At 28.3% G+C, this 25,455-nt stretch overlaps 1 protein-coding gene across 7 annotated transcripts in view; it reads left to right on the top strand.

Annotated features, from left to right (window-relative positions):
* puf (ubiquitinyl hydrolase 1 puf) overlaps positions 1-25,455 on the top strand; it is a 183,010-nt gene that overhangs the window by 133,894 nt on the left and 23,661 nt on the right. For 5 of the 7 annotated variants that reach the window (XM_087158629.1, XM_087158630.1, XM_087158626.1 and 2 more), the window contains 10 exons: positions 335-468; positions 1,085-1,117; positions 3,170-3,218; positions 9,501-9,586; positions 14,021-14,104; positions 16,500-16,606; positions 18,330-18,507; positions 21,401-21,637; positions 22,859-23,093; positions 24,423-24,527. In XM_087158629.1, coding sequence (XP_087014755.1) covers positions 335-468; positions 1,085-1,117; positions 3,170-3,218; positions 9,501-9,586; positions 14,021-14,104; positions 16,500-16,606; positions 18,330-18,507; positions 21,401-21,637; positions 22,859-23,093; positions 24,423-24,527 — 1,248 coding nt within the window. The remainder of the gene's footprint in view (positions 1-334; positions 469-1,084; positions 1,118-3,169; positions 3,219-9,500; positions 9,587-14,020; positions 14,105-16,499; positions 16,607-18,329; positions 18,508-21,400; positions 21,638-22,858; positions 23,094-24,422; positions 24,528-25,455) is intronic. The other 2 variants (XM_087158628.1, XM_087158627.1) reach the window with 1 other exon arrangement.

Below are 25,455 nucleotides of genomic sequence, written 5' to 3'. Positions count from 1 at the left end.
TGTGAAATTCCTCCCTGGTTGGGAGCCACTAATTTGTTGAGTAAGTGTTCAGTGGAGAGTAAATTAAGGTATGCCAGTTAATTAGTTAGCTGTAGAAAGCAATATTGAAGAAAGGTTTTGCACTGCAAAATGGCAATAAATGTTTTAATAATAGTGATAAAGTGCAATGAGGAAATCATGAGCAAATGAGATTATAAAAAAGAATTAAATTGCAGAGGATAATGTTGAATTCTTATTAAATTAAAATAGAAGGAATTTATTAGGATTGTGTTTACAATGTTTTGATTTGTACAATAATTATTTTTAATCACTAAGCAATGTTTTTTTATTTCAGTTGTTGCTCTTCTGCTAATATCTCTAGTTCCTAGTAATCAGTTCAGGCAAACTTATCGTGCAGCTAGGAGTGTCATGATGCCTCATAAAGATATCCTTGTAAGCCTAGTTTCACATGCTAACTGCAATATAAAAGTAATTCGCTTTTTTTCATCATACAATCTGTTTAACATAATCTGAATCTTTTATTTTTAAACTCCTTCTGTGTTTTTAAAAATGTATACAATGTAAAAGAAAAAAGTGATATCCTTATAACTTTTGATCTAATGATTGCATTTTCATGTATTAAAATATTGAGTTTCATTTAAAAAGGGTACCATAAGTATGCTAATTTGATAGTTCTAACAATATTTTAATTTATAAATTAAGGCACAAAAAAATTGTTTCCTCTGAATAAATTTTTGTGTTTTATTTTAGATTTTATCACCTCTTTTCCTTTCCATTTTCCTCCTTTTTCTCTTCATTCTTTACGCATTTTTTGAATATTTATTTTGTTTAATTATTAACATAATTTTTTGATTATTATTAACACAATTTGTAAACATTAAGGTGGTGAAGCTTCGTTAAAGTCTTATTCATAAAGCTGAGGGTCTGAGAGCTTGCGTTAAGATATTTATAGAATTTTGTATGAATAATTTTTTTGGATTTTAATAACTGTCAATTCATTCGTTTGTTGATTATGAATAACATGATTACCTTATTGAATTTATTTCTGTTTATATTTCTTTACTTAAATATATATTTATTTTAGATGAGCAATGATGCAATTGAAGTTATGCACAAAGTAAGAATAAAATCATATACTTTATTTTATTTTTATTTAGTGTTGATGATTCTATATATTTTGCCGAGATTTCCATAGACAAATGATGTACACTGAAATTGTTGGAATTCGGGCAAGTCTCGAAATAGATTTTAGAAAATAAATGAAAGTAGAATAGATTGATTATTGGTCATAAATGTAAACAAAGTTTCAAGAATGTGTTAAGACCTGTTAACACGGTCCAAGCTCTTTGAATCCGAGAAATTGGAGGAATTTCTCTCCAAGAAATTGGATGATTTGTCCATGATATCCAAGCTCTTAAATGTCACTGATTGGTCCGAAGAAAAACTTGCGCACACTCATTGTTCATATTCAACATTATAAAATCATACTTACATGAGTTTAAAATAATTGAATAAATTCAAACAAAATCATAATAACACAAATAGACCATAACAGATCGGTTTATTTGGACTAAAGTATATGAAAACAGGCAAGAAAATAACATAATCTGATGCCTGCTTGTTGATTTCACAAACTGATTGGTTAAGTGAGAAAAAACTTGGATGGAAAGTAGAACATGCTCGACTATCATCCAAGAACTTAGAGATGTTTAGCGTTATAAATTACTTGCCACTAATAGAATACAATTATAAAAAAAGAAAATAAGCAGAAGAGGTGTTGAGCTTTTTCTCTCTTGAATTTAAACATGTTTTTATTCTTTTTTTTAAAAAAAAAAATTGGAGGGGAAGTATTTACTGTGTAAATATTCAAAATAAAATAACATGAAAAAAGAAACAATCACTAAACAGCATTAAAAACATCCACTAAACAACAGCATTAAAAACAACCACTAAATAACAACATTAAAAAGATCTACTAACATTAAATACAGCCTAAGATCCACTAACTAAGAGCGAATAAATTTAGGCAGTGGATCTCCAGCATTCTGCTGAGTCATTCGACAAATAATTGACTCGAGTATTTTTGGAAAACACTGTCAGCTTTCTTGTAATACTCTCTTAATTTCAAGAGGGGAATATGTCAGTCAACAGTTTCTAATCTTTTTCTACCTCATGAGGATCTTTACTCAGAAGCAATGCAACTTCTTTTAGTTTCAAAGACGCCAGACACTTAGCTTTTAACTTCAATCTTATCTACATAAAGTCGAAGCCAACAACTTACTCAGAAATGTAACTATTAAAACTTAAAAACCTTCAAAAAAGATTGTTAGAGCCATCTTTGGCGCAATTTAAGAAAAGAGATGCTGGCAAACCAGATATAACTTTGAGCTCTACCGACTCTATAAGCTGCCCCAAATTGCACAAATAATCCTCAGTAATAGACTGAGCCATCTATGGAGGAGCCCTGAAAGTAGCGCCATGAGAATCCTCACTTTTAAGAATGCCGAGAGATCACATCCCAAAGGAAGACCCTCTACTAGATAGCTCAATGACATCAAAAACGACCTGTGAAGATTAGAAATTGGAAGATGAGTTGCCATGGATAGGAGGCGCTGGCATTTGTCAGCTATTGAGGCAGCCAAGGGACTGTTGCGCTGACAAAGAAGAAGAAAACTTAAGTTATGTGTTAATTTCTTTTTTATCTGTATAGCAACAGCTGTGCACCAGACAAATTACCATGTGGTTATGGAAAGAGGTATAAGCAAAAACCTCTAAAGTAACAAATCCCGAGTTTTGATGAATAACTTTAGTTAGTGAACAACGTGTAATGCAATCTTAACCCTCCGCCTACAACTGTGTTTTTATACTTTCGAGTCCTGAAATATGGGAAGATTTTTTTTATATTTTCTTTATCTACATATGTTACAATTCACATCTGCATCAGTTGTTTTTAAAAAATTCAAGAATTTTATTAACTTTTACGTTTACTGATATTGATACCCCTCTCAAATCGTGAGAGCCGTACGTAGAGGCTTAATAGAAATCAAATGTAGCATTGTTGTTAAAAAAAAAAATTTTTTTTAAATAGTGTACCATGGTCATGAATTTTCCTTTCTCTGAATGTTTAGATATTCTTTCTTCTTATGAATATCTTTTTTTTTTCATTTAGATTTATGATTTGCTCTTAAAACTCCTTAAAAAAGCCAAAATGTATGTTGGTGAGTATATTCTTAGTTTATCCTCTCTTTTTTGTACACACTTGTAGTTAAATGTATTTAAATTTAGTTTTTTTTTTTTTCTTACTATCTTTTTCCCCTTAGTCTCTTAATAATAATGCCTATCAATAACTGACAAACATGTTATTTACGCACAAATTGTTCACTTGTCAATTTTAATTACTTCGTAAGTTTTAAATCTTTCTTTAAGTTATTTAGATAAATATAGATAGATTTTACATTTTTTTTTCTTTTACCCAGAACTCGTGTTACGAGTTAATATTCAATTTTCCTCACGATGGTGTGTCAAAAAATTTCTAATGTGTATTTGAATTGGAGTATTTGACTTAAAAAAATTTTGTTTAAGTGAATAAAAAAATTTCTTTTTGAATTTTTTATGCATTTTTAAAATTAGTTTGAGATGGTATAATAATTTGAGGAATTTTCTCCAAATTATTCTTTTGTATGTATGAAAGATAAAATTTGTCAAATTAAAATTGATTCAAAACCATAAACATTTCATACACGTCATTCCATGTCAGTTCATCCAGCCATGGCACCCACCATCTCAGATTTTGATGAAAATTTGCACACTTATAGAATTTTTTATGCTGATTTCAAAAATATCAATTTAATTTAAATCCGTTAAGAGGTTTAAAAGTTATAAGCATTTATATTTTTGCCAAAATGGCACACTTGCCGCCATTTTGATTCATACATCACCATATATTTGTCATAGAGCAATATTTTTTTTATATTTTGTTTAGAATAAAATAATCTGTCATTTAAACACATTTGTTTGTAAATAATTATCTTACTTATTTAGTAAATGGGTCTGTTTTGCAGTTTCTTGATCAACGGAGTTGAGTAACTTCAGGAGCTGATTTCTGGCAACTCGCCCCCTTCAATTTCAAAAATATTTTAGGCAAAGATAGTTGAAAATGCAAACTAGCATCTAATATAAAAATTTTGATGGGCGGTTCACTCACTTTTTTTAAAAAAATATTTTTCTTATGAATTATTATGCATTAAAAGTTCTGGTAGTTTGAAGAGTTATAGTCCTTAATTGTAATTGTAACTTGACTATAATAAAATGATGTAAAAAAATTTGAATGGTAGATTATGATGTAAAACAAAGTGATCATTTATTAAATTATATTTTTTCTTCTTTCTTTGAGCCCCCTCCCCCCTCAAAAAAGAAAGGAAGAAAGGAAAAAAATTGAGAATGAACAAGACAAACACAAATTCTGCATCACGAACACAATTTCTGGCCAGGAATTGCTGAAATTTGCAATTTAGCTCTATATGTTTTAACTTGATCTACACTTATGACATGAAAGGAGACTTTCTTGGTCTTATTGGAAGGAGAATTAAATAATTCACAACGTTTTATTTATATATATATATATTTTATACTGATACAAGATATGCTCCTCATGTATGAGGTATATAGTTGAACTTTCCTTAAAATTTAAATTGCTCCTTATTAAAATAAGTTCTATGTTCTCAAAAGAAAGTTCCAAAATCTTCTGTGAGTTTAAACTGCATTTAAAATCTTTCAAAGTTAATCCAATACTATATAATACTTGGGTTTCCATAATAAAACTCTTCTTTAAATACCAAATTGATACATATAAAATTTTTGAAAACTTATTTCTATTCTGTTCTAAATTAATGGAAATACCATTTTATTGATTTGAAAGAAAATAAATTTTACATGAGACTCAATTCTGATTGGAACAAACAGAAATGTTCTGGCAAATGATACATTCTGATTAGTCAGATTTCTATTTTGGGAAGGTAGGAAAGGTGTGTCAATAGTTTTTAGTTTTTTTTTTCTATTCAGACGTTTTATTTAAAAAAAATTTTAGATGTATCTAATTACAATAAAAGTCTTACAGAATAAAAAAGGCCTGCAGGTGTTAGTTATGAAATAAGAGCATACAAATTATCAGATAGTTGGTGATTTAAAAGCATTTCAATATAATTAAAATAAATAAAAAATAAATATTTTGAGCCTTACCAGCGTTTTAAATGAAATTTTTTAGGAGTATCTCATTACCATAACAATCATTGTGACCAGGGTTGGGATTTTGGACGTCCTAAACTGGTTTTGAAAAGGACATGTGGGTTTTACTGTCTTAAACTGTCCTAAACTGGATAAAACTGTCTTAAAGTGTTTAAAACCTTGAACTTTGGTAAACGGTAAAAAATCTATAGGTGTAACCATTATACACATTATAATTACATGTATCAATAAATATTTGATATTTTTTATACAATTTACTTTAACTTATGGAAAATAATATATAATAGGAAAAGGTTTATAATTTTTGAAGCTCCACAATTCATTGAACAACAAAAATCAATACCTAACCCTTTAAATATAAATATGCTTTTAATACTGATAAATAATGTTTTTGCATAAGGATAAATAATGCAATATTAAATAATAATAATTTTTTAAAAAAATACTAAATTTGTTTAAAAATTAACCTTTTATTTTTTACAATATTTTTTTAAAAAATTTTTATAATTTCTGCATCACAGGATGATAAAGACATCTATTTAAAAAAAAAAATTTTTTTTAATATGAAGATATTAGTTTAAATTGGAAGTACAAAATAACCTGTTTATGAGTAACCAAGCACTTTGTCCCTAATAGCTTAACCTGTATGGCAAAGGTCAAACTTCAGTTATGTACTATTGCAGGAGAGGACCAATTGAACTTGATTACTGATTAATCTTCCTTTGTTTATTGTTCAAATTGAAGAGTCAAACAATATTAATAAAACATTATATTTTTAAAAACAAATATTCTCTAGTAGATTTAATTATCAATATGTTATTAGTTCTATGTTTATTTTACCTTCTAAATATTGTTCAGATAAAATTGTGACATAATTTGAGTAAAAGGGTTTTGGACAATTTAAGACAGTTTTGGACAGGACGGTTTAAACCGTGGATTAATCCATTCTGTCCTAAACCTTGCCAACCCTGATTGTGACAAATAAAACGATAAAATTAACTATAAATATTCATAATTTGGTCTTGAATTACATTTTAGAATCAAACAAAATGTTTGAATTAAAATAAAGTGTACAATGATTTTCTCTCCTTCCATAAAGATCAAAGTTAGTTCAATTAAAAATAAAATTTAATGGCTGCTTTTTATTACTTGGTATTGCCCTCTACTCTTTTAGAGAAACTTTTATTTATCTTTTTTTAGATTCTGATCACTCTCATTTATCAAAGCTATAAGATTCTGGATAAATTTTTTTACAAAAAAGGTGAAATTTTGTTCATTCTCAAATTTTTTCCTTTTCTTTTTTGAAGGGGGGGGGGGGATCAAATAAAGAAGAAAAAAATAATTTAATAAATTATTACTTTATTTTACATATTTTTCTACCATTCTCATTTTATTATACTCCAGTTACAGTTACAATTAAGGACTATGAATCATCAAACTACCAATACTTTTAATGCATAATAATTCGTAAGAAAAATATTTTTTTTTTTAGAAAGTGAGTGAACCGCCCATCTAAATTTTTATATCAGATGTTAGTTTGCACTTTCAACTAACTTTGCCTAAAATATTTTTGAAATTGAAGGGGGCGAGTTGCCAGAAATCAGCTCCTGAAGTTACTCAACTCCGTTGATCAAAAAACTGCAAAACAGACCCATTTACCAAATAAGTAAGATAATTATTTGCAAACAAATGTGTTTAAATGACAGATTATTTTATTCTGAGCAAAATTAAAAAAAAAATTATTGCTCTATGACAAATATAAGGTGAGTTACAACCATTAATAGCCTTTGATGTATGAATCAAAATGGCGGCAAATGTGCCATTTTGGCAAAAATATAAATGCTTATAACTTTTAAACCCCTTAACTGATTTAAATATAATCGCTATTTTTGAAATCAACATCAAAAATTCTATAAGTGTACAAATTTTCATCAAAATCTGAGACGGTGGGTGCCATTTTTGTAAAATCCTGTATGATTTGACGTGACCCACACAAAGCATTTCATTTCGTTCTCTAGCTTTCTCACTGAAGGAGCACACCCTGATAATTCTATATAGGGCCAGTATTGGTTCTAAAGTAGTTGTAAAATGTCAGGTAAATCAGACAATTCTATCCAGGGCTAATATCGGTAATCCTTTTTGATTCCTAAGTATTGGTCTAATGAGGGCCCAAGTTATTTTGCTGCTAGGGTATCTGGGATATTACATTTATGATAGAGGTGACCCAAGAGGGTACTAAAACCCTCTTTCATTTGTTTTGTCTTTTCTGCAAAAAAAATTATAATTTTGATTTGACTTTTTTAATCACTTACTTCATTAACATTGTTTGTACATGTATAAAACAGGGATGTGATTCTTCTGCGGACTCGCGGATTTCCGCTTTTTTTTTTAAGATTTTTCCTTTTTTTTCCGCTAATTTCAGCTGAAAATTTTTTTTGCACAAGTTTAAATATTTTATGAGGAATTAAATTTTCCCCGAAGCGAAAGTATTGAAGTCCTCATTCCGCCCTCAAACATTGATTTTTGTATTTACCTGATTTAAAAGTTGAATGTTGCGATTCTTAATCAGTTGATTTAAATGTCGTACATTGCGATTCCTATTTACGAGATTTAAAAATCCAATATCGCGATTTGTAATTACACACTTTTAAAACCCTATCTAGCGATTCGTATTCACGCGAGCTTAAAATCCAATGTCGTGATTCGTTTTTGCGATTGTAATATCAAACATCGATTTTCCAATTTATACGTGCTTTAAAAATTTGACAGTGGGATTCGTGTTCCCGCTATTTAAAGATTACGCATCGTGATTCGTATTTACGTGATCTAAAAATTACGCATCATGATTTGTATTTTCGCATTTTTTAAATTCGATATAGAGTTTTATATTCACGTGATTTAAAAGCCTCATTTTGGGATTCATATTCATTTAATTTCAAATCATGCATGTGATTCATATTCTCTTAATTTAAAATCATGCATTTGATTCATATTTATATATTCATGCAATTTTAAAATTAATCATTGGGATTTATAATCACATGGTTTACAAGTTTAAAAATTGCACTTTTTTGTCAAATTTTTGTGTATATATATATATATATATATATATATATATATATATACAGTCGAACCTCGATTTCACGAATTTTTCGATATCTCGAAGAAGAAAAAATTCCCTTCAAATTTCCTATATACTCAATGTTAAAAAAAACTTGATTTCACGAATTTTTTTTCTAATTCCTCGATAACTTGAATTTTTTTTCTCCATAAAGAGTGTAGATTTTTCTTCTGAAAATAAAAAAACTATTCAAAAAAAAAATAAAAAATTTAAGAATAGAAAACCAATTTTCATAATGATAAACTTTTTTTAAAAAATGGACATAAAGACGTCAGTGGCATGGAATGATGTGTCTTTCTCTACGATAATGAATGGCTTCAAGATAGCTGGATTTATTAAATATCACGAAAGTAGTCCAACAATCAATATTGTTAATTCTGCGGAAAACTACACCGAAAATGGTTGAGACAGATTGACCGGACTCATGAAACTTGATGACATGGAATTTCATGACTTTGTAAACGTAGATGATGCAGTAACAGTGTGTGATCAGTGGGATGACAATCACAAATACATTTTTATTTGTGCTCATATCTTTATTATATATACAGTAGGGAACCGATTATCCGGAACGATCGGGACCATCGCTATTCCGGATAACTGATTTTTCCGGTTTTCTGAATCGCTACAAAAAGCCGTTTTTTTTATTGTTAAACACAACTAAAAAAAATTTTTTTTTTGAAATAATCTTAAAAAAGAAGAAAAAACGATGGAGCAATACACTAATGATTATTTCCAAAATGATGGTAAGGTAAACATCTTTCAAAAAAGAACGAAAAATCCTGAAATTTTATAAAGAAAAAAAAAATTTTTTTATAATGGTGGGAAAATTTATCGAATTTCGTTCCGGTTTTTTGGTTTTCCGGTTTTCTGATTTCCGGATAACGGGTTCTGTACTGTATATATATATATATATATATATATATATATATATATATATATATATATATCTTAAATTTGGCTCTGCACAAATTTAATTATTGATACTATAATTTGGTTTCATTTTTATTAACTCTCAATATATGCACTACACAGAAAATTATTGAGAATATTAATATCATAGTACTCTCAATAAGTTTGCCAATATTGTTGTATAGTTGCTGTTATAAAGCTTTCTTTTTCTACTATTATATAGATCCTGCTATCCATGGTACGACAAAGCTGACGTCATACTTTGCTGTCATGACTTATTGCCTTCTTTCTAAAAATGAAAAGTTGATGGTATGACTCTTATAAAATGCATTTTTTACCAGTGAAATTTTATTTTGCTATGTTGTTTAAAATTAAAGATTGTCTTTAAATTCATGCTTTATACAATTTTTGTTTCTTTGAATTTAGTTAATATTTCTTTTTACTAGGACTAGGCGATACATCTGAAAACATCGATGTTGTGTAATCATCACCGATCCCATGTTTAGGTTGGCGTCTTTTACGAAACATCGGAAATTCCGATGTATGGGCAATGCCGCGAAAAGCAATTCTTCAGATTCAACATCGATGTTCGCGGAATGAGCATTTCCCCCGATCACGAGGCGACATCGATTGCGATTACAACCTTTTCCTGCGTGTTTCTTTCTTCGCGAATTATCAAGTAACGATATGCTCACACATTGAATTTCGATGTGACTAGGAGTGAAACTAACTCACCGCCAATGAAAGATGGAAAAAGTGCTTTCTTCAATTCGTGCAAATCCAAGAAAAGAAATTGATTCTCTATTTATGTTTTATTATTTGATAATACTTTGAGATCATTTTTGTCTTGTTGAAGAACAGATCATTTTTGATCTGTTCCGATAAGACTTTTTGTTTATTTATTTTTTTTGGCTATTTATTTTCTTTGTTAAATCTGAAGAATTGCATTTCTTCAATGTGGATAAAATGTTTCCACTAATAATTTTGTATACAGCTGCAATTTTGCATATTGACCACGTTTTCAATTATTAAAAAATGATTATTATTATTGTTCAAAAATATTTAAAAAATCTAATATTTTTGCAAAAAATTTTGGCAAACGAGTTTTTAAACCGACAACTTATAAATCGCAAATTTTCTTTTTAAGACAGTCTTATCGTTTTAATTTCTTTAGCATTTTCATTTTTAACTTGATTGCTTTTCGATCTTCCTTATTTATAACTATTTTTATAAGAGTGTGCAGTTAAATTTTATTTTCACGAAATATAGTTTAGCAACATAATAATACATTAGCAATAATTTTGAAAATAAAGTTTTAAATAATTGATTTTTACAATATTGAAGCCATAAAAATTTCCATTGTATCCTTTTCCAGAAAATTTTGTTTTTATACTAGTTTTTTCGCTATTTCCTGAAAAATATTGAAGATTACTACCTTCAATATTTCTACTGTATTGAAGGATATTCTTCAAGAAATTCTGGAGAATGAAAGGCCAAGAGGTTATACGCATCAGCTGTTCTAAGTTTTCTATCTTTCTCAATCCATCTTGCGTTTTTTATTTTTCCGTTTTTTATAAAGATTTTTAAATTGTTGGCTCAATGCGCATTTTAAATTTTATTTTATTTTTATGATTGTATCTATTTTAATTTTACAGTTGGCTAACATACTTTGCAGCAGGCTAATACTTATGACCTATTGATCTGATTTCTACGTATTAGGACTTAATCTTAAGTGGTTTGAGGGAGAGACCTCAAATATGCTAATTAGTTTAAGCAGACAATATTTTAAATGACACAAAAACGTACTTACCTGATTAAATTTTTTGACGGATTATGATTCCTGACCCTCAAAATATAAGGCGTAGCCGATATCTGAGAAATATAGTCCTAATAATTTTGTCAGGAGAGAGATTGAAAGTTAGTATCTCTTGAGGTTAATGCTACTTTCATATACTTCGTACTTCATCATATCTCGAGAACTTTTTACTCAAATAGAAAAATTTTAGCTCAAAATTATAAAATTCGTTTATCTAAAGTTAATTTTATGCAAAAATTATTTTAATTCTTTTTTTTTTTTTTTTTTTTTTTTTTTTTTTTTAGTAATAGTCAAAAAAAGTTTGAATTGTAAGGTACTTTTTTTTTAAAAGAATATAATTTTTTATTTTAAAATAAAAAAGTTAAAAGAAATTAGTTTAATAGTTTCTGAAAAATAAATTTCAAAAAATGAGACTTTTTGAAATCCGATTACTAAGTCAAAAGTAATTTTTTTTCATGCACTACACTCTATCCACAAATATCAAATATTAATTGCTAAAATATTCATGTTAAGATAAATTTATTACAATATAAAAAATGCTGAAAAATATGCACCAATTTCTTCTAATTTTATTTTCTAGAAAAATTATTTATTAATGTAATAATTTTTTAATGTGTTTTTGTCTTTAAGAATGTTAAAAATTAACAATAATTTTTCTTGGCCAAGGTTGAAATAATATTTTTTTTTTTTTACCCTTCTTAATTCATCTTTAAAGATAATTTACTAATTTTATCCAAAGTTGCATGCAAAACTTTAGTGAATTATTCGTTTATGAATTATTCGAACTATTTATTCAATACTCTCTTTAATTTAAAAACTTCCGATTTTTTTCAGCAAATTCTGAAGGTTGAAAAGATGTGTTTTCTTTAAATTAAAAAAGACAGTCTATTGAATTATTTTAATCCAAAAGAAGAAAATCAAAATAAAAAAACCATAACAATAAATATTTTTTACTAAACATTGATATACCAGGCTATAAAGTCATACATTTAATTTACTCCTATCTTTACTTTTTCCCTAATGATTATATTTTTTGTGTAACTTTATTGAAATTAAATACAACATTCAATTACAAATCGCTTAGTTGTTTATATATACCTATAAAATGAATATAATTCGTATAATGTTAGTTTGATGCATTTTGGCAGATTTTCAGTTTTCCTACATTTTATCTGACTATCCCTGTCTTGAAATCTTACTCTCTTTTTTCCCCAAACACACAAAGTTTAAATTCTAAAAATCTAATATGTATATTTAAAATTTCAGTTTTAGTCTTACTTTACAGTAGCATCAAATAAATAAAAAGCAAAGTTGTGCAAGAATGCGAAATTTGGCAAAACCAAATGTGAAACATTAACGTGACATCGTGATGTGTCGAAACATCGCGATGTTTGAGTGGCGATGCATCACAATGCTGAAATCTTAACATCGCCCAGTCCTACCTTTTACTAACTTATTTGTTCATGTTGACCTAACATACCTTTTTTTTTTTGTCATTTAGTAAAGTGATTTTTATAACTTCAAAGATTATTATAAACTATATATATGTTATAATCTGGTTGGAAACCTTAAATTCTGAAAATTCTCATTATAAATATAAATTCCATTTTTCAATTGAACTAATGTATAATTTGATGTAGCGAATATAGGTGCAGTTCTAAACACTTAAAAAGATCTGTAATGTTTGTTGGTAATACAACTTACAATGTGTCTTGAAGTTGCGCATAGAACAATGGTTTGAATATATATATATACAGTGAAACCTCTTGTTATGGGCACCTCTCAATACGGACATATTTTTAATTCCCCGGGAATCTCCTATGAATAAACCATAATGTACATTCTCCGCTAAGCGGACACTTCAGTATGCGGACGCGGAGAGTCATTTTTGCCCTGAAATGTTATTTTCTATTTCTTCTAACCAGAAATTACTTTTTCTAAATTTGAAAAAAAGAAGAATATTTTCGTTTAAATTGCAAGAATTTAAAAAATTGCTCCATTTTAAAGAATGAAATTTTTTTTGCCTTATCCATGGCTAAAAATATTATTAAGCTATTTCACTACTAAAGAATCAATCAATCTACTCAATCTTTCTCCTGTCACCTTACCTTATCTTTGCAAAGATGCTTTGCTATGAAAAAACTTAAAACACGCTATTGTAATAACTAAAAGAAAATATTGCTATGCAAAACAATGAATAAATAGTTTGCATATTATCTGTAAAATGTAAATTAAAAATATTCACCTATTTTTAAACATTTAAGTTATTATTTTTCTTAATATGTATATTATAGCTTTTATTTTTCATAATTTCACCAACTCTGGTATAACAAACACCCTTTTTTAAACTCTTTTAATCTTCTCATTATATATGAGTTTCACTGTATGGAGATGTAAAGGGGTCACTCTGCCATTTTGTGTGAGGAATAAACTTGTTTTAACTTGACAATTGTTAAACATTGTCAATCATTGTAAAGATAGTTAACTTAATAACGATTTGTTAAAAATTGGTGCTAATTTTTTTTCGTTTTAAAATGTGACTCTTAATAATTACATAATAAACAATATAAAATTATTTAATTTATACTAATCATTCTTTTTATGCATAATATGTAATGAGTTTTTGTTATACTTTAATTTAATTAGAAAAAACTATCTAGGATCTAATTTCATTTTTTACTCTCATTTCAAAAATATTTATTGTGGGTAGTGATTGCGGAATATCTTTTAAAATAGATATAGATTTAATTTTATCTAATTATTCAATTGCATTTAAAGTTGAATAAAAGGTATACTTTATCCTCGCAAAATTTCCATTTTTTAAACATGCACATTTTTAAAGGAACTTTTTTTCATTATTTTCCTTTATTTGTCTAACTAACATCCATATCTTATTTTTAAATATTTGAAATCTTTCTTCTTTACAGTTCAGCCCTTATTTTATTGATTTATGGAATTTGTTTCAACCCAAACTGTCTGAACCAGCCATTCCTATACACATGAACAAACAGGTGAGTATTTTAATTGATTACTGAAAATTTTTAGAAATTAATCTATAACAATGTTTCCGCCCAACATCTTCACTAGTTGTCGGAAAATTTTGTGCAGCTGGTGCGGCCCATCTGATAAAAAGCTTTCCCCTTTTTAGTAAAATTGTATGGGTGTAGCGTATATTGCAGGGTGGCATGTCTCTACGAAATTGCGATAGCATAATTTATTAGGCAATTTTTTAAAAGTAAGATTAGCTGGCAAAACTATTATTTTGTGTGTTCTATTATTTTGGTAATGGATTACCTTGGTGTCTATATTACATATTTAACATTCTGAACTAATAATTAGCATGTTGTACAATATCCTTATAATTTTCTTTAAATGATATGCCTGGGGAGGAAAGTGTTTATTGGGTCACCATTTGGAAACCAATGCACTAGAGCAGGGATGGCGAACCAATGGCACGCGTGCCATTTATGGCACCCAACACAATATTTTGGGCACGCCACCGATCATATTTGTTATTACACTATGAATTGTTATTACTCAAATGCTATTACACTATGAAGCATATGTAACAATTAAATTAAAATTCACAAAAAGCACGCAAAATAATAAACAATTATTAATGAAAAAAATTAACAATTAATGCTAAAAAGGAATTAATGACCATAAAAAACAAGCTAACAATAAATAACTAACAAAAAAAATAAACAGTTCTGCCTAAACTAACATCTTACAAACTAGTATAAGTTATTTGTCATCTAATCTGCAACAACAGAAGTCACACTGATGTTACTTTAAGTTGAATTACGCGTATAACTGAGACATTGCAAAATATATATTTTTTCAATGTAATTAAAGAGTTTTGAGTTGATAGTATTTAGTATTATTATTTACCCAATAATCACGAAGGCAAAATTATTTGACGGCACGTCTATGACCTCATTAAACAATTTTTTGGAAAAAATGGCACGTTGGTGTATAAAGGTTCGCCACCCCTGCACTAGAGTGTTCCTTAACTGAAGGAATTTCAAAAGCAGCAAATCATTTCCTTTTGTATAAGGCTACGTGCAAACAGCTTTTTTTCCCCTCAATTAAATAGATATCTTACAAAAACAAATTGAAAGAAATGTTATATTCCTCAAGTACAAATTTTTAAAATAAGGCTTTCTGCATTCTAATTCATTATAAATCTATCAGTCCTTATCTCCCCTTCTGCTGACCCTACTGGTGGTCCTCTCCACATCTCAGCCCCCATTCTGTAGTGTCCACTATGTTAAAGGGGACAACCAGAAACGTTTTGTGGTGGGGTTAAATTTCGTAGCTGGAATCAAAGCTGATTAGGTTACGTGCAAACAGCTTTTCATTCTTTAATGAAATCGATACCCCACCAAAACAAATTGAAAATTTGTAATCTACAAATAGTTTGTGGTTGCCCCCTTTTACTTAGTGGATAGTAGAGGATGGGGGTTGAACAGGGGGAAATAAGGACTGAAAGATTTATGAAGAATTGGAATGCAGAAAGCCTTATCTTAGTAATTTGTTCTTGAGGAATATAACATTTCTTTCATTTGTGGGGTATCTATTTCATTGAGGGACGAAAAAGCTGTTTGCCAAATGCTTCTGGTAAAAATAAAATAGGCAGGAGTCTGTCCAAGCCAAATTAACTACCGTTTAGCGGTACATTCACAAATTCAACTTTAGGAAAAACGGTAGTTTCACAAAATACTTTTTCTTGAAAAATAAATTTTTGTGTCTCATAAGAAACCATAAATCTATATTTTTACCATTTTTTGTGTTGATTTTATCATATAATTTTTAATTTTCACAAATTATGTCTAAATTTTCACAAAATAGATACCTCTCAGAAAAACCCAGACAGACCCCTGATAGGTTAAATTCTAATTTAGATATTCAAACTAACATGAAGCAGGAAAAAGTAATAAAATAGAATGTATGTGTGTTTGTAAGACAGCACTACTTCAGGGGACACATTGTTCACAAACGCACAGGAGCCTTTCTGTTGTCAGTGGAAAAACCAAAACTGACAGTACCCCATATATTCACTGACAACAGAAAGGCTCCTGTGTGTTTGTAGACAGTGTGTCCCCTGAAGTAGTGCTGTCTTACAAACACACATACATTCCATTTTATTACTTTTTCCTGCTTCATGTTTGTTTGAATATCTAAATTAAAATGAAGCAAATTTGGTTTTAGGTGCTTTTCCATTTTGATTTAATGTTTTAATAGTTAATTTACTTCTTTGTTTCTTTTTTGCTTTTGTAAATTAGATTTACTTTCTGATTAGGTTAAATTCTAAGTCACTTAATTTATGTCTCTTAATTTTAGTTTATTTTTTATATTATTCATTGAATGATGAATATGTTTTAATCGAATGCTCTAAATTTGCAGGCATTGCTTCTGTTTTGGTATCATGTTTGCATTGACTGTCCTGAAAACGTGAAGCTCATCATTCAAAATCCTCATGTTACCAAGAATATTGCTTTTAATTACATTCTGTAAGTAAACTTTTTCTTTCATTTTGGTAAGAATTATAGAATCATTGTGTTTTTGTTAGTAAACGAATCTTTAACAACGTCCCATAAATATATGAAAAAATAATAAGCTTTGACCAATTAATTTTTTTTTTTCAAATTTGGTGTGAAGTACGCATGCTTTACTCAGATAATATGGTGCGTAGCATTTTTAAAAAGCGCTTATCTTCAATTTTTGTGTTTTAAAAGTGCTTTTTTCATTGGGCGTTTTTAAAAGGTGCTTAATTTTACCCTTTTTGAAAATGAGATTTTTTTTTCTTTACCATGTTGATTTTTGCCACATATTATGCAAAAGCGTGCTTTTCACATTGTTCTATTCAATGTTTTCACAGTTCATTCAACCACAATCCATTTTGGCATAGCGTATGAAAGTGCCAATCATTTTTCTTGTTTGATGAAATACTTGAGAGTTTGCATGTGCTGAGCTACGTTCGGATAGATTATTGCACTCTCAGGTGCAACTCTACTGCATTTTGCAAGATATTCTCAATTTCAGGCTTTATTTTCCACCCTCTGAAATCGAATCAAAAAATCTCTTTATCTTTTTATAATGGCTGATATAATCAAAAAACGAGTTCTTTGTCAGAAACTAGTTATTTTATCATGATCATGTTAAGTCTGAAAATTATTTTGTTAATGTATATAGTGCTTAAAATACTTAAAATGTGCTTATTTTTTTTTTTGGAAAAATTTGGCTGCGCGCCCTGGATAAGTTCAATAAAAGATCAAATAACCAGAACCATAAAATTCAGGATGTTAAAGAAATTCTAAATACTTGAGCACGAAAAATCTATATTTTTATAAAAAATCTATATTATAAAAAAATTTAAAAAAAACCTCTTTAAGGGGGAAAAAACACTATGACAATTGACACTCATAAAAAATAATGACAAAAGAGTAAAAACTATAATAGTTGTTTTTAAAAATAAATTTAAAAAAGTGAGGAAATTAATCAAATCTCAGATAATCTAGTTTTTATTGTTCTATTAATTTTAGATTTTTAAAATTTTAAAAAATAATGACAAAAGAGTGAACTATAATAGTTGTTTTTAAAAATTATTAAAAATGAATTTTAAATAGTGAGGGAGCTTTCCATCTAGTTAGTCAAATTTCAGATAATCTAGTTTTTATTATTTTGTTAATTTTAGATTTTCAAAATTTTGACAAATAATGGCAAAGGAGAAAAAACTATTGAAATAAATTTTAAAAAAGTGTGGGAGTTTCTAGTTAGTCAAATTTCAGATAACCGGGCTTTTATTCTAATAATTTTAGATTTTTAAAATTTTGACAACGAAATGACAAAGATTTGACAAATAATTTTAAAAAATAATGACAAAGAAATCAAAACTTCAAAAGTTGTTTTTAAAAACTGTTAAAGAGAAGGTGTAAGAGCTTTCCAGTTAGTCGAATTCTTGATAACCGGGTTTTGATTCTATTAATTTTTGATTTTTAAGACTTTGTTGCAGAACCATTAAATGTCTTTTTTTTTATTTATTTAAAAAAAGGAGAAACCTGCAAGCGTTTGGCGGTATCAAAACAAATAGTACCTTGCAGACCGAGTAATGTATGATTGTAAAATTATTAATTTGCATATCATTGTAAAATTATTAATTTTATCTATTTTTGTAATTTTTAGGAACAATTAATTAACTGTTTTGATTTTAAGCAACTTTTTTATTCATTTTAGCGCTGACCATGAAGAACAAGAGGTTATAGTATTCAACCGGTGCATGCTACCAGCTTACTATGGACTCCTACGTCTCTGTTGCCAACAGTCTCGAACTTTTACTCGACAACTTGCAAATCATCAAAACATTCAATGGGCTTTTAAAAATATTACTCCTTACACAACTCAGTATAGTGCTGTAAGTAGATAACTTTAAGTAAAAAAGTATTTTCTTTGGAGATAATTCTTTTATCGTGTTGGATTTTTTATTTTAAAAATTTTAGTATTTTAAGCACCCAAGCTCTTAAAAGTTTTGCTTAATACACTAGTTTACATAAATTAATCGATTTTTCCATACACTCACTGTACTCTGCAGTACTGCTTAATATGGGTGGACATCATCTGTTCTTCCTCGAATAGATTATATACTCAGGGATGAGATTTTTCCGGTTTTTTCACTTTTATCTCCTGACATTCAGCTTTTTTATCAAAAATTCAGATTTTCTAAAAATTTCACTTTTTTTATAAGTCTTCCGCTTTTTCAGAAAATTCACCGACTTTCAAAGAGAAACAGAAAATTCAAACTACATAGCTACCAATCCTTTCTTATTTTTACTTATTTTAGCTATTTTCTCCCCTTTTACACGCGGCAGATAAGATTTTCCGAACTTTTTACCCACTCTCCAGATAGATCCGATTTTCGTAGTTCAAATGACGCTGCTTCTGACAAGCCTTTTAGAGGTCCCAAACCTGGAATCTGCTAATATCTCGATTCATATTCACAGGATTTTAATGTCAAACATAGCTTTTCATATTTGCATGTTGCGATTCTTATTCACTCGATCTGAATATTGTACGTTGCGATTCTTATTTACGAGATTTAAAAATCCGATATTGTGATTCGTATTTACGCTTTTTTAAAAATCCATGTAGCGATTCGTATTCACGCAAGTTTAAAATTCAATGTCTTGATTTGCTCATGCGGTTTATAATATCAAGCATTGATTTTCGTATTTATACGTGATTTTAAAATAAGGCATTGGGATTCGCATTCACGCATTCTAAAAATTATGCATAATAATTCTTATTTATGCAATCTAAAAATTACACATCATGATTCGTATTTACGCGATCTAAAAATTATGAATGGTGATTTGTATTTACGCTTTTTAAAAAATCGATATCCCAGTTTGTATTTTCTCATTTTCAAAATCGTATATCTAGTTTCATATTCATGTGATTTCAAAATTCATAATTGTTATTCATATTCACGCAATTTTAAGATCAACTATCGCGATTCTTGTAAGAAGTAAAATTTTTGTTTAATTAGTTACTATAAAGGTGACTGTTTTTCTAATGACGTTTATTAGTATATGTACGTGTTACAACATCAGAGAAACTGGAAGGGAATATATTCAAAACTTACACTCTGTGCTTGCAAAGAAGAAAAAATAGGATTTGTCACAAGATGTTTGAAGATGGACTAACGACTAAATATAGCAAACATAAAAGATATAGCAAACAAAAGCAATCACTTAAAAAGAGATATAATTTATTTTTTTTTTGTTTGTTTGGAAAAAGAGTTAATTAACTCATCATCAAAATTTTATTTATAATTGCTGTTATTTATGCTATAAAATGCAAAGTTCTTATCAAATAAAAAACAATTATCTAAACAGTTACTGATTGTCATGTAATTTTTCAAACTAAAATAGCAATTTTTGTATGTTAAGGAGTTACTATATATTTCTACTTCACTGTTATTGATATGTTTCAGAGGGCTCTAGTTAGATTAGACTATAATATGAACATAATGATTCGGTCCATTGTTAAAGTTTTTTTTTCCAATATAATTTAAAGAGTAATATTACTGATATATTTGCTATAAATCACATAGCAGTATTTATTAAAAGAAATGAAATATTAATGTATATTCTCAGTAGTTTTAATTTGCTAAACCAGGTAGTTTTTCAAGTAATAATTGTCTCTTATGTGAACTGAGGAAAAATATAATTTCCAGCTTTATTTTTTCAATTGGTAATTTTTATTTTCACTAAATGTTAAGTATCAATGTAATCATTTATATAATAATAGATTAGTACACAATTGTGTGTCAACACATTATTTATTACCTTAAACTGTCCGGAATTTATGATTAAAGGGTTGCGTTTGCGTAAAATTTACTATCGTGGAAATTCAGCTTTTTTGCCTTTTGGCTAATCTCATCCCTGTATACTACATGAATCAACCGTACCTGCCAAGTCTCCTGTTTTTTAACAAAGACTCCTGTATTTTACGACTAACTCCTGTTTACCCGCATATTCTCAAATTTCTCCTTGTTTGTTAAAGAAAACTTTTTTTAAGTAAAGTTCGATAAAGTATCCGCTGGTGGCAAAAATACTTCTCTTATCCCTCAACAAATTGTGCTATTGCCAGTACTGCAGTATGTTGAGTGGTAGCTCAGGGGATAGAGCGTTTGCCTTCCAATGAGGTGAACTGGGTTCGAATCCCAGTGATGGTTGCCAGAGGTCTTTGTAGTTTTCTTCTTCATGTAACGTATATGCGGGTTAGTTTCATCAAAAAGTCTTCCATGAAGGTAAATTTCTCCTAATACTTAATAAAGAAGCTCCTTTGTCTTCTAGATTGGGTTCAAAATTACAAGGCTACGGAGTTGAATGTTAATAGTCGCAATGGGCCAGCGGTTATAAAATAAGAAAGTTTAAGTAATTATAACTAATTTTTTTTAAAAAAAATCTTCTTTAGATTAAGATTTATATACATATTTTTTACTTCCCTAAATGTAAATGCTTATGTTATTTTGAATTTCTCTTTTTTCCTTACATGATTATGCATGATGTATCAAAACTTTACTCGTATCCTGAAATATGTCACTTGTAAAATCCTCGTTATTTTATATCTCCAATGTTGCAGGTATGAATAACATGCAAGTAGATAGATAAGTTAGTTTTCTTTACTTTTGAAGAGCATATTTTAAACAGTGTTTATTCATTATAAAACTGTGACTGTTTTCACTATATATAGTTTAATACTATAATAATAATACTTTTTTTATTCTTTTACTGTATTTACAGGCTATTAGTGAACTCTTTAAGTTGATGAAGTTATTTGTTACAAAGCACAGTGATGCTACAGAGACAGAAATACGGGAAATTCATAATTTTAAAAGAACTACCATTAGATTATATCTTGGAGTTTTGGATGCTCGAGCTTGTTGGTCAACTCTTATAAATGTTTTAAGGATATTAGTTGAAACCACGGAAGACAGGATTTTTGTTATTTATAACAATGGCCTACCTTTACTTTTTCAAGTGAGTTTTTTATTTTATTTTTTATTCTATTATACCTCATTTACTATTTTCCTCTTTCTTATTTTCATGAAGTGGGTCCTCTTCCTGTCTCTTGGAAGTCCAAAAAATTAAAAATTATAATTGGCTTCAAAATGTTTTATTTATTTTTTTTAATAATTATAGATACTGCTAATAATCACATATCATATTGAAGCTGCTCCCTTTGTATAACCAAAGCTCAAAGATTGCATTTTTAAGTTAAATGCTGTAGTTAACTAATTTTTTTATTTACTTTATTTATTTTTTCCTTTTTGAAAATTTAAAATGTATTGAAAATAAAAGTTATTGAACAGTAGAATTAATTTTGTTTTCTTTCCTGCATATACCAAATTTAATTTAAAAAATTTAATTTAAAACATGAATTTTATGATAAGAAAAACTGTTTTAAAGTTTTATAATGGTTTAAATTTTAGTCAAACTTTTTTGATTTAGTTGCTATAGTTAAGTTATTAAAATTGTTTGTAAGAAAAAAATTTCACACTGATAAAATTACTTTTCTGATCTATCTATATACATATCCTCCGTTTACCCATTTTCGGCCAGAACGCACCATTTCAATATAAACAAAAATTTATTAACACTGTGACCTATTTTTTCACTATTTTTATTTTTCTGCTATTGTCAAGGGCTCTTAAGACACCCAAAACCTAATAGTAATTCAATTGGAGTAAGCACTTTCTGTTGAGAAATTTTTAAAACTATTAAAGCTTAGTTTGAAACAGTCAGTTTAGCTTAAATTATTAGTTTAAAACGGCAATTGACAAATGAAATTTTCTGAAAATGTATAATTATTCCTTTTGAGATTTATCATTATGTTTTTATGGTGGATTAAAGTTACAAGTCAGTAAATAATAAATAAAACAAGTTTCATAAAAAACACGAGTTCTACTAAATGGTTTGTTCATTGATTTGGTGTATGGTACTGATATTCGCCATTTTATTTTTTAAATAGAATGTAATTTTTTATACATGAAGTTTCTTGTGTGTCTTAATGAATGTAATGTCAGCACATTTCTATGAGCATAAATTTTGTATCAGGGTTTATCTTAGTGAACTTTTAGCATCTTAAGTCTGCAATAGTTTGAACTTATTAGTGTGAAACAAGATCATCTGTTAAAACTTAATTTCAGTCTGTTCTTTTTATTTTATTTTGACATAAATGCATGTAATTCCCAATTTCAGGCTTTCTACACCCTGCACATGATGTATCATGAAGCTACAGCCTGTCATGTGACTTCTGACATGGTGGACTTACTGGCCATTGTTCAAGATCTCCTGAAAACAGCTCGTGCTAATAGGGATACTATAGAGTTACATAATTGGCTAGCTTCTTGGAAAGATCAGCCAGACATAATGCGCAAATTATTAACTTTGCTCAACTCTTTCACGCCACCAGAACTGCGCCAGATCTGCATAGGTACCTATTTTTATTTTTTATCTTTATAGGGTATTATTTATAAATTTTTCTCCACATTTTTTTTATCATTTTTCAATTACTTAATCATTTTTTATCAATTTTTATTGATGTTCTTACTTTTATGTAAATTAGTTTTCTAAAAAATCTTGCGTATATTTTAAATATGCCCCTATTACAAGCGTTGGTATTGATCCAAGTTTATCAAGATCTAAAAATTTGAAAATGGACAAAAGGCATTCTATTGATTTTAAGAATGTCTAAAAGCATTTGATAATACATTTTGATGTAATAGTACTATTGTGATGTAAGATTTTAGCTAAAGATTAATATGTTCTTATGTATTTTTATCAGGCATTTATTTATTATATACTTTATTTTTAATAAATTTATAAATATAGATTTAAGATTTTGGAAAAAAATTTCATAAAAAGCTTAGATATAATGATGCAGGGCTGATTGTGCTCCGGAAAAAATCCGGATTTTTCGTTAACAGTGATCCGGAAATTTCCGGAGATCAAAGGTCCAGACGTTTCAAAAAATCATTGATCACTGAAGTTTCCGGAAATCAAATTTTCAAAGGTGGAACTTAAAAACACAGTTTATTTTATTTGTTTGTAAGGGAGAGCCAGAGAGATACTTTATAAGCTTATATTCATGATTAATATTCATTTTTTATCAGTAAATAGTTGTTATAATCATAAACTCAAAAAAGAAAGACATATTTGTAAATTTTAATTAATTCTCCAGGTCATCATAGGTATGTGTAAATGCTCTAGGTATGTTTAAAATTTTAAATATATTTTAAGTAAACTAAGAAATATTGAGAAAAAGGAAGAAAAAAAAACCTTGTTTAATTTTTTTTCTAATTTTTCAATTTAAACTGTTCTTTTTTTTTTTTTTTTTTTTTTTTTTTTTTTTTTTTTTTTTTTAAACTCAGAAAATTTTCCGGAATCTTGACTTGGGCTCACAATCACCCCTGATGATGGTATTAAATAGTTAAAAAAATTATTTAATTTTTTATTTAAAAACTTTTTTTTTGTTGCATTTTTTAAGGGTTATTTTCGAGAATTTTTTCATCATCATAGTTAACAGTTTATCATTTAGTTATTACAGTTATTTATCTTGTTATCAGCCATTTCCACCCAGTTTTTAAAATGAGAAACAAAGACACCAATATTTTAATTTAACACTAACTATTGCGTGTCTTAAATTTGTCGATTGACATTTTGTTGTAAAATTACTGGAAGGGCTTGCAAACTACTGACAATGCTTTGAAGTCTTTATAATTAGTAGTATTTTTGAAAATAAAGCTATACTTTAACATTTCAGAAATCTTACGTGAGGTGGTTTTACTCTATCCAACTGAAAGTTTGACTACGTTAGTGCCACTTCTTGCAAGTTGCCATGCTACATTTCAAGAAAACAATTCTGCTGGTTTGTATGATTTCTTTTCTTTCTCAGCTCATAATGATCCACAAGTTACACAATTTTAAAACAGCCCCAACACCATTTATTTTATGTTGTATTTAATTTTGTTGTAGATGTTTTATTTAATTGTTGTTAGGGTTGTACAGTAGAGAACCATTTATCCGGTATCCAGAAAACCGGGGGAAATTTTGATCGGTTTTCCCACCATTTTAAACTAGAATGATTAAGAAAAAAACGGTAATTGAACTCATCATTGAAGTTGAGTAGAGGAAAATGTAAGGAAGGGGAGAATTCCCCCCCCCCCGTTTACCCACAGAAACGTCATTTCCTCCGTGACCTTGAAGGCAGGGAAGGGAGGAATGTTTTATTTTCTCCTTTAGGCAGTCAATCAAGCTCAAGGGTGTGGCATGCTGATTTCGTTTTCTGTTTGATTTACGAGGAGGGTGGGGAAAATGCATTGCATGTATATTAGTGAGCAGAAGATGAAAGAGAAAAATATATTTATCTATTTGACATCAATTAATAAAAATTAAATCCTTTTCTTCTGAATAAATTCTCATTCTTTGGAAGTGCGGTATCATTTGCAAGTTTTTATTGATGTGGAATCACATCTGCTGTAATTAAATATCGTGTTTTTATCAACAAAAAAAAAATAATAAAAGGAGAATTGTTTATTAATTTAAACATAGGATTGTTTTATGAAGCAGATTGCAGTTTTGTTTTTCTGATTCCACTACATTTGATATTTTTTTCTTTTCACGATTAATTTTGCACTTAATAAATTGATTCTTTTTATTCTTAAATTTTATGATTAGGTATTTTTTTTTTTTTAATTCCGTTGATCTTGCCTTGTTTCAGGTTTTAATATTTATGCTAGTGCCTTTTTTAATTATCGTTTCGGTTCGATAATTTTCAAGTGTATTTATTTAGATTA

This window comes from Parasteatoda tepidariorum, chromosome 3, assembly GCF_982258835.1.
Source record: "Parasteatoda tepidariorum strain Cologne lab strain chromosome 3, Ptep-v5.0, whole genome shotgun sequence".
Classification (NCBI taxonomy): Eukaryota; Metazoa; Arthropoda; class Arachnida; order Araneae; family Theridiidae; genus Parasteatoda; species Parasteatoda tepidariorum.
Note: the sequence above shows the minus strand (reverse complement) of the source record. Positions and strands in the feature narration are given on the sequence as shown.